This window comes from Colossoma macropomum, unplaced genomic scaffold (assembly GCF_904425465.1).
Source record: "Colossoma macropomum unplaced genomic scaffold, Colossoma_macropomum, whole genome shotgun sequence".
NCBI lineage: Eukaryota > Metazoa > Chordata > Actinopteri > Characiformes > Serrasalmidae > Colossoma > Colossoma macropomum.
In genome coordinates this window covers 391,134-406,253 of record NW_023494806.1, presented here as the reverse complement: position 1 = coordinate 406,253, position 15,120 = coordinate 391,134, and the positions used below count along the sequence as shown (strand labels likewise).

Below are 15,120 nucleotides of genomic sequence, written 5' to 3'. Positions count from 1 at the left end.
GGAAACAGGTGTAGGGTAACATTTGAAAAGTGTGGTGTAAACACGTGAAAAGATATAGCTAAAAATGAAAAAAGGATGTAACGTAACCATGGAAACAGATGTGATGCAACTGTAGAAACAGTGTAGCGTAACTGTAGAAATGAGTGTGGCCTGACCAGAGGAACAGGTACAGTGTAATATGGGAATGAGTGTAGAGTAACCATGGAAATGGATGTTGCATAACTATGGGAGCAGGTGTAGAGTAACCTTGGGAGCGGTTGTAGGGTAACCATGGGAGCGGGTGTATGGTAACCATGGGAGCGGGTGTATGGTAACCATGGGAGCGGGTGTAGGGTAACCTTGGGAGCAGTTGTAGGGTAACCATGGGAGCAGGTGTATGGTAACCATGGGAGCGGGTGTATGGTAACCATGGGAGCAGGTGTATGGTAACCATGGGAGCGGGTGTATGGTAACCATGGGAGCGGGTGTAGGGTAACCATGGGAGCGGGTGTAGGGTAACCATGGGAGCGGGTGTAGGGTAACCATGGGAGCAGTTGTAGGGTAACCATGGGAGCGGGTGTAGAGTAACCTTGGGAGCGGTTGTAGGGTAACCATGGGAGCAGGTGTATGGTAACCATGGGAGCGGGTGTATGGTAACCATGGGAGCGGGTGTAGGGTAACCTTGGGAGCAGTTGTAGGGTAACCATGGGAGCGGGTGTAGGGTAACCTTGGGAGCAGTTGTAGGGTAACCATGGGAGCGGGTGTAGAGTAACCTTGGGAGCGGTTGTAGGGTAACCATGGGAGCAGGTGTATGGTAACCATGGGAGCGGGTGTATGGTAACCATGGGAGCGGGTGTAGGGTAACCTTGGGAGCAGTTGTAGGGTAACCATGGGAGCGGGTGTAGGGTAACCATGGGAGCGGGTGTAGCCCCATTGTCAGTGTATCAGTGGTGTAGTTAGTATCAGTCGGTCTCCAGTTCAGTTTAGGGGATTAAATCTGTGGGTTTTGAAGCTCCTCAGTGCAGGTTGGAGCATTCGGGCTCCTCATCCTCATCATATCAGGTTCAGAAAGAGAAAACAACTGAACGGCGACCCGCAGAGATCTCAGCGTGGCTCTCCTTCCTTCCTGTTTCGTGTTTCGCTTCTTCGTGGTGGTGTGTTTGGGTTTGGAGTGAAGCGGTGATGAAACCACAGCCGTGAGATTTACACTCAGCTGTGTTTATTATACAGTTATAAACGAGCGAAACCTGGTGCTGCGTTATTCTCACGTTTTCATTATTCAGGATTTATTCTTCTTTTTATCGGTTGGTTTGGATGTTAACTCCAGCTTTCTACTTTAAAGTGATACAGAAAGACAGTCTCTCTCTCTCTCTCTCTCTCTCTCTCTCTCTCTCTCTCTCTCTCTCTCTCACTCACTCACTCACTCACTCACTCACTCTCTCTCTCTCTCTCTCTCTCTCTCTCTCTCTCTCTCTCTCTCTCTCTCACTCACTCACTCACTCACTCACTCACTCACTCACTCTTTCTTTCTTTCTCTCTTTCTTTCTCTCTTTCTCTCTCACTCACTCACTCACTCACTCACTCACTCACTCTCTTTCTTTCTTTCTCACTCACTCACTCACTCACTCACTCACTCACTCTCTTTCTTTCTTTCTTTCTTTCTTTCTCTCTCTCTCTCTCTCTCTCTCTCTCTCTCTCTCTCTCCCTCTCTCTCTCTCTCTCGCTGAGTCATCATGTATCATGTAGGTCAGATTTCTTTGTTTTGCCGATTCAGGGTTCTTTGGTTCCTCACAGCACTCTGTATCTCTGTATTTAAGAGATTAAACCAGGCTAACCTCCGTTCTGCCCGCTGAGTGTCTGCCTGCCTTTTATCCACACTCACAGTTTAAGTAAAGTTTATATATTATAACGTATATTAAACCATTATTCTTTATATAACGTAATTAGGTCTGTTCTGTTACCGCAGTCCTTAATATCACTGAAACCCATTTTACAATAAAAATAGGATTTAATGTTTGTTTAATTGTAGCTACTCTGAAACTGCTGGGTAAGCTCTGTACTAATGCCAGCTTAAAGGCGTGCACTCTCCAAAAGATGGTTCTTCAAGGGTTCTTTAGTATTGACAGTGATTCTATTTAGAGCCATAAACACTCAAAGATCTGCATGCTTAAATGGTTCTTCAGATCGATGGAGAGTGTGTTGTATATGGTTCTATACAGCACCAAAAAGGGTTCTTCTATTGTTACAAGCTTGTTATCAAAACAGCAGAACCCTTTAGGGTGTTCAACACGTTCTCCATCAATCTGAAGAACCGTTTCACCACGTAGAGAACCATTTTAAGCATGCATGAGTGTTCATGGCTCTATATAGAACCATTGTCTTTACTGAAGAGCCCTTGAAGAACCATGTTTTTAAGGGTTCCAGTTATTTCAGTGTTCCCACGTTTATATAAGTGCTGTGAATCTCAGTCTGAAGGGTTCATTATAAATGGAAGTTTAGGAGCTTTTTAAAAGCCCCGTATCGTCTCTCAGAGCGGTTCATCAGCAGGACTGATCCTCAGAGCTGTTGAGCGGTCGGCTTGTTAGCTGAGTTAACGGAGGGTCTCTGAATGTGGAGATGGTGGAGGTGATGGAGCCTGAGGAGCCTGCAGATACACCTGTATGTGTCTCAGTAATGACGGGTCAGTTCAGCCTGAGGGGATTTCACTGAGACCCTGTTTACTCTGAGGAAGTGAGGGAGGAAACTGAGGGAGAAGAATGGTGAATAGTGAGTTCACCCCCCACCCCACCCCCTATTATAAGACTGTTAGGTCTCTCTTTATTTGAATGGTCCACTATCGCCCCCTGTAGATTCTCTACAGATGATTCTTCATCATGAACTCCAGATAAGAAAACAGCATCACACAAACATCCTAACTAGACTAAACCTCCTAAATCCTGTCCTAACTTTAGGATGAAGCCCAACAGGGTCCTCACTTCTGTTTGCTGGGGCAGCTACCTAGAACATTAGCGTGTATGCTAGCATGTCCCACTTCCATCCTCCCAAAATGTAAATTAAATTGCCTCCTTTTGGGATTGTATTTGGCTTTAATCGCAAAAGATAAGAGCTTTGCTAAGTAACATCGACTAGATAGGTGTTACTGTCCTGTACACTCTAAGCTCTAACCAGCTACTAATCTCGTCAAACCGGTTTTAAAGGCACACAGACTTTTATTTTGGAAAATAAACTAAGACAAATAGTACAAACTGAGAGAAAAAGATGATAACTAGGCTGTTGTGAGTTGATTTAGTTGAGAATGTTGTTGCTGACACTGCTAGAATGGCTACAGCTGAATAACCGGCTTTATTTATGATTTTGCTATTAAAATTGTTTACTACACTCGTTTACAGCAGATAATGAAAGAAATAAATGAAGGAAGACTCAGTAAACTGGACTGTAAGCGAGTACAGGTGGCATTTTTCCTGAGTATAAAGCCGGGGGGCCGCCAACCTTTCCCGTCAGTGGGCCAACAGTGGCCGTCTGTGCTCTGACCGTCTGTGAAACAGCTGTGAACTTAGAGGTAAAGAGGTAAATGAGTGCTGTTGAGGGTCTGAATGGGAGGATAGAGGAGGCGAGAACGGTGCGGGGGTCTGTTCTTCCCCCTCAGGCACTGGGGTGGGTTTGTTTGTGGTCCTGAATGGGGGGGTCTGTTGGTGTTCTTCAGAGCGTTGAAGTTCTGGTGGGGGTCCTCTGTGTTCTTTTGTCCTGATGGTCACCAAAAACACGGCGTTCCGCTGCTGGACTGTTTACAGTTCCTCCTCAATCACAGCCTGACGGATCTCCTCTTCCTGCTGAAATCGAGCATGACGTCCTCAGTGAAGGAGCTGCAGTCTGATGAAGGAGCGCCGTCGCCTCCGAGACTCGGACTGATTGATCAGACGCACTCTGATGGACTGTGGGGTTCAAATTTAACATTTTTCCTCTTTCTCTCCCCTCAAGGTGTCGATCCCACTGTCCTGCTCCCAAATCCCACCCTGTATAATCTGTCAATGCATGAATTAATCCACCTCTCTCTCTCTCTCTCTCTCTCTCTCTCTCTCTCTCTCTCTCTCTCTCTTCTCTCTTTCTTCCGTCCCCCCCTCTCGCCCCAGTGTGGGGGTATGGTTTCCTGTGCGTAACGGTCATCTCGCTGTGCTCTCTGGTGGGCGCCAGCGTGGTGCCCTTCATGAGGAAAACCTTTTACAAGCGGCTGCTGCTCTACTTCATAGCTCTGGCCATCGGCACGCTCTATTCCAACGCCCTCTTTCAGCTCATCCCCGAGGTAGAGTGACCCACACTGCGGTTCTCCTCTGCTTAGGAACCTTTAACAGCAGCTGTAGAGTGAGAGACGCTCCGTAAGGCTTCAGTGAGAAGCTGAGCGCTTTAAAGGTGTTTATATTGCGGTTATTAGAGGAGAGGAGTCACTGACACGATGGGTAATCAGTTAAACAGACGCGTCCAGTTTCTGAAATCTGAGTAAAAGTGTTGTAGAATTAATAAAATGCATAGATATGATCCATATCATCATTTATCTTTCAGCGATTTTATTCATTTTAACGCAGCTAGCGTTTTCATATGTCAAAAAATTTAACACGGCAAGGTTTTTTGTTCCGACAGCGACGATACGTTAAGTTCCGTAGTTTTCCAGGTTAAAAAGGAAACAGTGGAATAATCTTTAGCCAGTGTGTCGCCATCTGTTCTTATTAGTGCAAACAAAAATCGGTTATCATATCAAATTTGCATTTAGTCATTAATTTCTAAAAGAACATTCTGCGTCGTGTCCAACGCCACTTATCAAAGCTAAAATCACTGTAACTTTAAATTGCTTTACTGCTGTATTTCGGTTCTGTCTTGGCTTCATGCGCCTTTTTTCAAAGCATATTAACGTTTTGAAATATGTACCAATCAAATGTTAGCATGCACATGCTAATAGAAGCATTTTACCTTTTTCCAGATTTTAGAATAAAAGTAAAGACCGAATGTAAACAGCGTTCTCACAGATAAAGTCTTCTGAAGTCTTTAAATTTATCATAAAGAGGTCTAAAAATGCCTCCACAGTACAAAAACTTACAAATACAGTCATAAGCAAAAGTTCTAACATCTGCGGCCAAATTATTATTAAATATAAGTGAAAACGCACCTTACTGAAGTTAAATGGCACTTCTGCTAATTTTAATGCACAATATTTATTAATTTACTGATTTTTATCATTTTCTAAAAAGAGAAAAAGGAGCTGAACATGTAAAATGTGCAATAATTTTGAAAATGCAAATTAGGTATTTAATTCTGTAAATATGCAGTAATTGTGTATTAAAATATGCAGACGTGTGTAGAGGATGTGTAACTTCATATACACTATATAAAAGTAAAATAAAAAAAATAAAATAATAATTACCCATAAACCCATATAACATATACCACTGAAAAATGTAGGACTGTTACGTTGCTTGGCAACCACAGCCTACTAATAAACTACATGGCTTAGCAGAAGAACTGTTTATCGCTATTATTAATAATGATCAATTAAATTTTGGCCCATAAAATCTCTTTTGGCTGTTTTTGAAAGTCTGAACCTCTTTGATCGCTTTTAAATCAATAGTTTGGCCAAAAATAAATAAAAAGAGTTTTTTATATTATTATTTTTTTTAAATAAGATTTTATAAAGCACAATCTGATTGGCTGCATTCAAAGCCAATCACTATACACATATCTGACCACACGCATACACTTACAACAAAAACATCGTCTTTAAAGGAGAATTTTTAACATTCTCTGCATAATTAAGTGGTTAATTGTGAACAGAGTCGTTCAGAGAGTTTTGGTTTCTAGAGAAACTTACAGAGTCAGAACTGTTCACAGTGGTGGTGATAGGAACCAGACGTCCACCTCTAAAAGCTCCCTCACAGAAAGTTCCTACATGAAATGGTTATGAATTCACTGCCTGATGACTGAGACGCTGTTTTATGATAGTTTAGAGAACTTAAACTCCATTCATGGTGGAGGGATACATGCAGGGCGCTGTGAGGCAAAATAGTCCCCAAAGAAAACTTATTATTTCAGATTTTCCACTATTTTCCATCATCAACATTCCATATAAACTCAGAAGACTCGTGTAGGTTCACTGGTGGTTCTGGATAGTAAATAAAATGTCTATATCTGTGTTGTAGTCATGGCGACCCCTGGTTCCTATCACCACCACTGTAAAGACATCTGAACCATTTCACACCAAACCACTCTGAATCTCTCTGATTACCTCACACACTGAATTATGGGGGAAACACTCCGTCAGCGACTCCTCTCAGTGAATCTCAGTGATATAAGCGGTTTTAACTCTCCGACTCTAAAGAACCTTTCAGTGTTCCTTAAAGTGCAGTTCTGTTTTATTTGGTGCTGAAGAATCCGGCCTTTTCCAGCCAACAGCTCTCGACCCCCCGAACTTCTCCCAAACTCAGAGGACCACCGTAACGAGGAAAAGACCGTAAATATCCCAACACGGATCCAATCAGAGACCAATTATCCTGAATTTCAATCCTGGACCATCCTGATTCGTCACTAAATTCACTGGAATGTCCTTGTTTATCGATTTTTCTGTGATGTGGCCTTTTATCAAACCAATCAATCAAATACGGCTGTGAAATCAGATTTAATCAATAATCACTATTCAAATTTGGAACGTTTCTCTTCCCGATCACTGCCGTCCAGTCGGAGGAGGCCGTTTGGTGGTCAGTTTTGCCAGAAAAGTCCTGAGGAGTCTGAGCTGTGGTGGCCCAATCCAGACACCTCTGACCCCTCCCCTCCCTTCGGCTGCTTTGGTGGTTTTTAAAGCGGTAGTTCGGCCAGAAGTGCTCCAGTTTCCCCCTCGCTGAGGTTCTGCAAGGGCTTCATAGACAATGGTTCTATATAGAACCATGAACACTCAAAGAACCATTTGCATGCTTAAATGGTTCTCTGCATGGTGAAATGTTTCTTCAGATTGATGGAGAATATGTTGGTTCTATCTAGCACCAAAAAGGGTTCTGCTATTGTTATGATGTCAAGCTTGTATACAGTAGAAGAACCCTTTTTGGTGCTACCTAGAACCATTTTGAAAAAGGTTCTGTATAGAACTATATATAGAAAAGTGACATTCTCCATCAAACTGAAGAAGTATTAAGCATACAAATGGTTCTTTGAGTGTTCATGGTTCTATATAGAACCCTTAACTGAAGAACCATCTAAGAGTGTAGTTAATCAGCCGAGACGTGTTAAACGTTTGATCTGGGTGTGGAGCTACGAGGCTGTAGCTAACAGCGCCAGGCTAGTTGGTGGGTTATAAGCTACCGTTACTTCTAAGCTACGAGGCTAATGTAGCTAACATGGAATAGAAGCTTATGTTCCACCAATTAGCATGGCGCTAACTGCTCAGTCTGTTCTGGCTGTGCTTGTGTCCATGTTTATAGCTAACATATCAGTGTCATACTAGTTTGTGGGATATGTGCTTCCATTACTTGTAGGCTATGAGGCTAATAGCTAACAATTTGTGGAAGCTTATGTTCCACCAATTAGCATGTTGCTAACTTCCCAGAGAGTTAGTTATTTAGCTTTACTTTAGTCCATATTTATAGACTGCATGTCAGCACAATGCTAGTTAGTGCGCTATAACTTCCATTACTTCTCAGCTATAAGGCTAATGTAGCTAACAAGTAGTGGAAACCTATACCCCACCAATTAGCATTGTGCTACTGCTCAAACAGTTCTTAGCTACGCTTGTGTCCATGTTTATAGCTAACATTTCAACACCATGCTAGTTGGGGAAGCTTCTATTAGTTGTAAGCTACGAGGCTAATATAGCTAACAAGTAATAGAAGCTTGTTCACCACCAGTTAGCATGGTGCTAACTGCTCAGGCAGTTTTTTAAGCAATACTTCAGTTCATGTTCATGGCTAACGTGTCAACACCAGGCTAGTTGGCGGGCTATAAGCTTCCATTACTTGTAAGCTACGAGGATAATGCAGCTAACCAATTAGCATGATGCTAACTGCTCTGTTTTTGTGTCATGCTTTAGTCCATGTTTTATAGCTAACATGTCAATGCCATGCTAGTTGGTGGGTTATAAGCTTCCATTACTTCTAAGCTGTGAGGCTAATGTAGCTAACAAATAGTGAAAACCTATACCCCACCAATTAGCATTGTGCTAACTGCCCAGTCTGTTTTGATGTCATGCTTTAGTCCATGTTTATAGACAGCATATCAACACCATGCTAGTTGGTGCTCTATAGTTTCCTTTACTTCTCAGCTATAAGGCTAATGTAGCCAACAAGTAGTGGAAACCTATACCCCACCAATTAGCATTGTGCTAACAGCTCAAACAGTTCTGGCTATGCTTGTGTCCATGTTTATAGCTAACATTTCAACACCATGCTAGTTGGGGAAGCTTCTATTAGTTGTAAGCTACGAGGCTAATGTAGCTAACATGGAGTAGAAGCTTGTACTCCACCGATTAGCCTGGTGCTAACTGCTCAGGCGTTTTTTTTAGCAATATTTCAGTCCGTATTTATAGCCAGCATGTTAGCACCATGCTAATTGGGGAGTATGAGCTTCCATTAACCGCGTTAGCTTCGTAGCTCCAGTGCTAACACCCTGCGTGTCCAGTGTGAGGCGAGAGGGGAAACTGGGTAAATCAGGCTTCTGCTCAAACTGTCGCTTTAACAGTATCGACAGAGGCTGGACATTCCTGAGCTGTCCACCTGTCACAAACCCACCAGGTGAGTTGAGACCTGCAGGCAGTGCCGAGGGGAGCAGGTCAGAGGTGATTCATGATTGGGGTTCCTGTCTGGTTAACATCTGTGGTTTGGTCTGGGTTCTAGATTAACTCTAATAAACCGTCTCATATTCATATCACACTGTATGTTCATCTGTGCACACAAATACAGTTAAAGCCACGAATACGCCTCATTATATAAACACTGTACAGTGGCTTTGTGTAATTTAACACACTGTATTATGAACATCGTCACACCTTTATTAGACCTGAGTGATTGTCATTATTCAGTAGTGTGACCAGTGACCGGCGAGCTGACCGTGTGTCTCTGTGTAGGCCTTTGGGTTTGACCCTCTGGAGGCGTACTATGTGTCTAAGTCTGCGGTGGTTTTTGGAGGGTTCTATCTGTTCTTCTTCACCGAAAAAGTCCTCAAGATGATCCTGAAGCCCAAAGAGAAGGTAAGAGTTCCACTGCTGGACGTTTTATTTATATATATATATATATATATATATATATACATAACCCTAACATACAGTGTATATACATATACTCTTATAAAAGATGGTTCTTTAAGGGGTCTTTTTATAAGGAAAATGGAACCATGAACACTCAAAGAGCTCTTTGCGTGATTAAAGGGTTCTTTGCATTGTAAAATCGCTCTACAGATTGGTGGAGAACGTGCATGAATGTGCTGTAGACGGCTCTATAGAGAACCTTTTTTGAAAAGGGACCTATGTAGCACCCAAAAGGGTTCTTTTATTTTTATAACTTTGACATCGTAACAATAGAAGAACCCTATTGGGTGCTATATAGAACCATTTTTAAAAAGGTTTTACATAGAACCATCTACAGCACATTCTCCATCAACCATTTTACCATGCAGAGAACCTAAAGACCCCTTGAAGAACCTTTTTTTTGTCTTTTTTTAAGTGTGTGTCTGTGTGTGTGTGTGTACTGTGTGTCTGTGTGTGTGTCTGTGTGTACTGTGTGTGTGTGTATGTGTACTGTGTGTGTGTGTGTGTGTGTCTGTGTGTGTGTGTGAGTGTGTGTGTGTGTGTGTGTGTGTGTGTGTGTGTGTCTGTGTGTACTGTGTGTGTGTGTATGTGTACTGTGTGTGTGTACTGTGTGTGTGTGTATGTGTACTGTGTGTGTGTACTGTGTGTGTGTGTATGTGTACTGTGTGTGTGTGTGTCTGTGTGTGTGTGTGTGTAAATGTACTGTGTGTGTGAGTGTGTGTGTGTGTGTGTGTCTGTGTGTACTGTGTGTGTGTGTCTGTGTACTGTGTGTGTGTACTGTGTGTGTGTGTGTGTGTGTGTGTGTGAGTGTGTGTGTGTGTGTGTGTGTGTGTGTGAGTGTGTGTGTGTGTGTGTGTGTGTATTGTGTGTATTGTGTGTGTGTGTGTGTGTGAGTGAGTGTGTGAGTGTGTACTGTGTGTGTGTGTGTGTGAGTGTGTGTGTGTGTGTGTGTGTGTGTGTGTGTGTGTGAGTGTGTGTGTGTGTGTGTGTGAGTGAGTGTGTGAGTGTGTACTGTGTGTGTGTGTGTGTGAGTGTGAGTGAGTGTGAGTGTGTATTGTGTGTGTGTGTGAGTGTGTGTGTGTGTGTGTGAGTGAGTGTGTGAGTGTGTACTGTGTGTGTTTGTGTGTGTGTGTGAGTGTGTGTGTGTGAGTGTGTGTGTGTGTGTGTACTGTGTGTGTGTGTGTGTGTACTGTGTGTGTGTCTGTGTGTACTGTGTGTGTGTGTATGTGTACTGTGTGTGTGTGTGTGTGTGTGTGTGTGTGTGTGAGTGTGTGTGTGTGTGAGAATATCAGTATTGTCCATAAGAGGTTAAATATGTACCTTGTGAAATAAAACAGCCTGTTTTCCTAAATAATCAGAAAATTTTGATCTTGTATTATTTTTCATCTTCAGTTCCACAGTCAGTTCATACAAGAGTGGCTGGTTAAAAACTGAGTGGCTGGTAGATTTTGAAAGCCACAAACTGCAGCTGGACAGAAGAGTTAATTTCATTTCCAGCCCTGTTTTATATATATTTATGTGTGAGTTAATAACCAGGAATAAAGATGTAATTCTTAACTACATTAACTGATTTCCTGATTTCAGCTTTTCTGGTCGAGGATTATAAAAGGTCACTAATTTGTTTACTGGACGATTCGTGTTACTGTGGACTTTAACCTTTAACCTGTCTGTTTGTGATCAACGTGTTGGGCTGGTTTAGTCACAGTGACATGAGTTCACTCTGTTTGAGGATGGAGGGTCCAGTTCAGCTGACCGATATTGATTTTTAATGTCCTGCTGGACGGCTGTAGTGCCTGGTTCACTTACGAATAGAAAAGTAATTGATATTCAGTTTATGGCCAGAAAATTCAGTTTACAGCTATAAAATCTGGTGTAATTTCAGTTCATGTCTGGAACATTCACCGAAAATTCAGAGACAATTTATTTTACCACTTTTTGACAACAAACATCACTTGATGACGAAAAAAGAAAATTAATTTTATGACCTGAAAATTCAACACGAGTTCAGTTTGTAATCAGAAAGTCAGTTTTCAACCAGAACTTCAGTGGAAATTCTGTTTACTGCCTGAAAACTGTGACCGACTTACCATAAAACCAGGCAGGAGCTCTTTATTTAACATGATGAACACGAGCTGATCATTACGTTATCACTGAGACTCTAATACATCGTTAATAAACAACCTTAGGAAATGTATACATTCAGTCTGACAGCACAGCACCTTTATTTACATATTTAATTTTATGTGATTTGTATTATTGACTTTCAAATATGTACACGGTGTGTGTGTGTGTGTGTGTGTGTGTGTGTGTGTGTGTGTGTGTGTTATTTATTTATATAGTAAAATCCTGAAGTTCTGTCAAACACTGTAAATTTTATTTTTATCTTTTATTAAAGCAAATGTAGTAGATTATTAGTTTAGTTATTAGTCGAGTGTTTATGTTGTGCTGGTTGTTGTTTATGCGACCTCATTGGTGGTTTATGATCAGTGATGAGCAGTGAAGTGTGTGAAGTGCGGTCGCTGTTCTGGCTGCAGTGAAGCTGCTGGTCCAGTTAAACAGGAGATTCTGGGACAATAACTCTCATTTTTCACTGACAGGTGAACAGATGAAGGAGTGCTGGAGCTGGAATGTGTTATAGAGGAATGTGTGGTGTGGGGGGGGGGGTTATGGGTGGGGTTCAGGAATATTGGCCTCAAATTTCTGATTTCAATTTCATGTTAATTTAAAAAAAAAAAAGAACAGTTCAGTGCAGTCGGTGTGTAACTCAGTGAGCTGGTGAAGTGTGCCCCCCAGTGGACAACAGCAGGATTTACACTGACCTCTCAGAGCAGCCTCAGTTTGAGTTTCCTCTCTATTTTTGTTTCTCCCTCTTTCTGTCTCTGTTGCTTTCTTTCTTGGTTCCATTTATTCTTTCTGTCTTTCTTTCTTTGTCTCTCTCTCTCTCTCTCTCTCTCTCTCTCTCTCTCTCTCTCTCAGGGAGGTCATGGTCACAGTCATTTCCCTGTAGATCGCTATGGTAACGGTGATGTGGAAGATGGAGTGATGGAGAAGCTGCAGAACGGAGAGGCGGGAGGAGGAGTGTCTCTGCCGAGAGTGGATGGAGAGATCAGGGGGGTCGCAGAGGAGGACCGAATGCTGAGCACCACACAGACGGTGCAGGTGAGCATCACTTATGGCCTACAGCAGTTTAGCCCCGCCCACTCGGCCTTCAGCAGTTTAGCCCCACCATTCAGCTACAGCAGTTTAGCTCCACCATTCAGCTACAGCAGTTTAGCTCCACCCATTCAGCTACAGCAGTTTAGCTCCACCCATTCAGCTACAGCAGTTTAGCTCCACCATTCAGCCTACAGCAGTTTAGCCCCACCCATTCAGCCTACAGCAGTTTAGCCCCACCCATTCAGCTACAGCAGTTTAGCCCCACCCATTCAGCTACGGCAGTTTAGCCCCACCCATTCAGGCTACGGCAGTTTAGCTCCACCCATTCAGCCTACGGCAGTTTAGCTCCACCCATTCAGCTACAGCAGTTTAGCTCCACCCATTCAGCTACAGCAGTTGAGCTCCACCCATTCAGCTACAGCAGTTTAGCTCCACCCATTCAGCTACAGCAGTTTAGCTCCACCGTTCAGCTACAGCAGTTTAGCTCCACCCATTCAGCTACAGCAGTTTAGCTCCACCGTTCAGCTACAGCAGTTTAGCTCCACCCATTCAGCCTACAGCAGTTTAGCTCCACCCATTCGCCTACAGCAGTTTAGCTCCACCCATTCAGCTACAGCAGTTTAGCTCCACCCATTCAGCCTACAGCAGTTTAGCTCCACCCATTCAGCCTACAGCAGTTTAGCTCCACCCATTCAGCTACAACAGTTTAGCTCCACCCATTCAGCTACAGCAGTTTAGCTCCACCCATTCAGCTACAGCAGTTTAGCTCCACCATTCAGCTACAGCAGTTTAGCTCCACCCATTCAACTACAGCAGTTTAGCTCCACCCATTCAGCTACAGCAGTTTAGCTCCACCATTCAGTCTACAGCAGTTTAGCTCCACCATTCAGCTACAGCAGTTTAGCTCCACCATTCAGTCTACAGCAGTTTAGCTCCACCATTCAGTCTACAGCAGTTTAGCTCCACCATTCAGTCTACAGCAGTTTAGCTCCACCCATTCAGCCTACGGCAGTTTAGCTCCACCCATTCAGCCTACGGCAGTTTAGCTCCACCATTCAGCCTACGGCAGTTTAGCTCCACCCATTCAGCCACGGCAGTTTAGCTCCACCCATTCAGCCACGGCAGTTTAGCTCCACCCATTCAGCCACGGCAGTTTAGCTCCACCCATTCAGCCACGGCAGTTTAGCTCCACCCATTCAGCCACAGCAGTTTAGCTCCACCATTCAGCTACAGCAGTTCAGCTCCACCATTCAGCTACAGCAGTTTAGCCCCACCATTCAGCTACAACAGTTTAGCTCCACCATTCAGCTACAGCAGTTTAGCTCCACCATTCAGCTACAGCAGTTTAGCCCCACCATTCAGCTACAGCAGTTTAGCTCCACCATTCAGCTACAGCAGTTTAGCTCCACCATTCAGCTACAGCAGTTTAGCTCCACCATTCAGCCATATTTACATACATCAGTCTGTTTAACTGTGAAGGATAAAGAGAGGCCGGACAACGATCATGTAGAGATTAATTACTCTCTATAATGTAGATTATTAATCTCTCTCTCTCTCTCTCTCTCTCTCTCTCTCTCTCTCTCTCTCTCTCTCTCTCCGCAGGACTCTCAGAGCGCTGGGGGAGGAGGGGGTGGTGGGGGTAGTACAGGTGGGTGTTACTGGCTGAAGGGTCGAGCGTACTCTGATATCGGCACTCTGGCGTGGATGATCACTCTGAGTGACGGACTCCACAACTTCATCGACGGTCTGGCCATCGGCGCGTCCTTCACCGCCTCTGTCTTCCAGGGCATCAGCACCTCGGTGGCCATCCTGTGTGAGGAGTTCCCTCACGAGCTGGGTGAGTGTCACTGACCCCTCGCTCTGCGTCACTGACCCCTCACTCTGCACCCTCAGTCAGCGTGAGGGCATGTCAGACTCCGATCTGGAGCTCCAGAAATCTGTGACAATAATTCCATTAAAATAAAATTAATTTCTCTCACAAAACGTCACAATAAAATCCACTGCGTCTGCACCTTCAGGGAGGTTCTGCTGACACAGGTTCCTCAGGAGGAGACAAATGTGGATAAAAGAGCAAAACATGTATTTTATATTTATTTAGAGACAGTAAAAATTATAATAAAGACTACAGAGCCCAAAATTAAGGTGCATAAAGAATAACTTCATAATCACGTCTTGGCACATTGAATCAAAATGAAACCGAATTGTGAGAGTCTCACACCCAAAGTGATGCCCATTGGGGGGCGCCAACCACATTCTTTGAGTCTGCTTTGGGACGGTGACTGTCTTAGAAAGAACCACAGAAATAAAATGGAAAGCAGTGCAGTTTAATTAAATAGAATGGAAGTGAATGGAATGGAGTGAAAGTGAACTGAATTGAACTGACTGAGTCTCTGTCTCCCTCTGCAGGTGACTTTGTGATCCTGCTGAATGCCGGGATGAGTATCCAGCAGGCTCTTTTCTTCAACTTCCTGTCGGCCTGCTGCTGTTATCTGGGAATGGGCTTTGGAATTCTGGCTGGAAATCAGTTCTCTCCAAACTGGATCTTCGCTCTGGCGGGGGGGATGTTTCTGTACATCGCGCTGGCAGATATGGTGAGGGTCCTTTAAAAAAACACTATCTCAGTGTCACTGCTGTGCTGAAAACAGTCCACCACCCAAATATGTGGTCCGTGGTGGTCCTGCGGGGGTCTTTCCACTGATGAAAGGTGTAGA

General features: G+C 43.7%; 1 protein-coding gene across 2 annotated transcripts in view; it reads left to right on the top strand.

The window, feature by feature from the left end:
- Window positions 1-15,120, top strand: part of slc39a14 (solute carrier family 39 member 14) — a 50,395-nt gene that overhangs the window by 30,731 nt on the left and 4,544 nt on the right. The window contains exons 4-8 of one of the 2 annotated variants that reach the window (XM_036598207.1): window positions 4,110-4,279; window positions 9,074-9,196; window positions 12,230-12,412; window positions 14,012-14,246; window positions 14,816-15,000. In XM_036598207.1, coding sequence (XP_036454100.1) covers window positions 4,110-4,279; window positions 9,074-9,196; window positions 12,230-12,412; window positions 14,012-14,246; window positions 14,816-15,000 — 896 coding nt within the window. The remainder of the gene's footprint in view (window positions 1-4,109; window positions 4,280-9,073; window positions 9,197-12,229; window positions 12,413-14,011; window positions 14,247-14,815; window positions 15,001-15,120) is intronic. The other variant, XM_036598208.1, reaches the window with a different exon arrangement.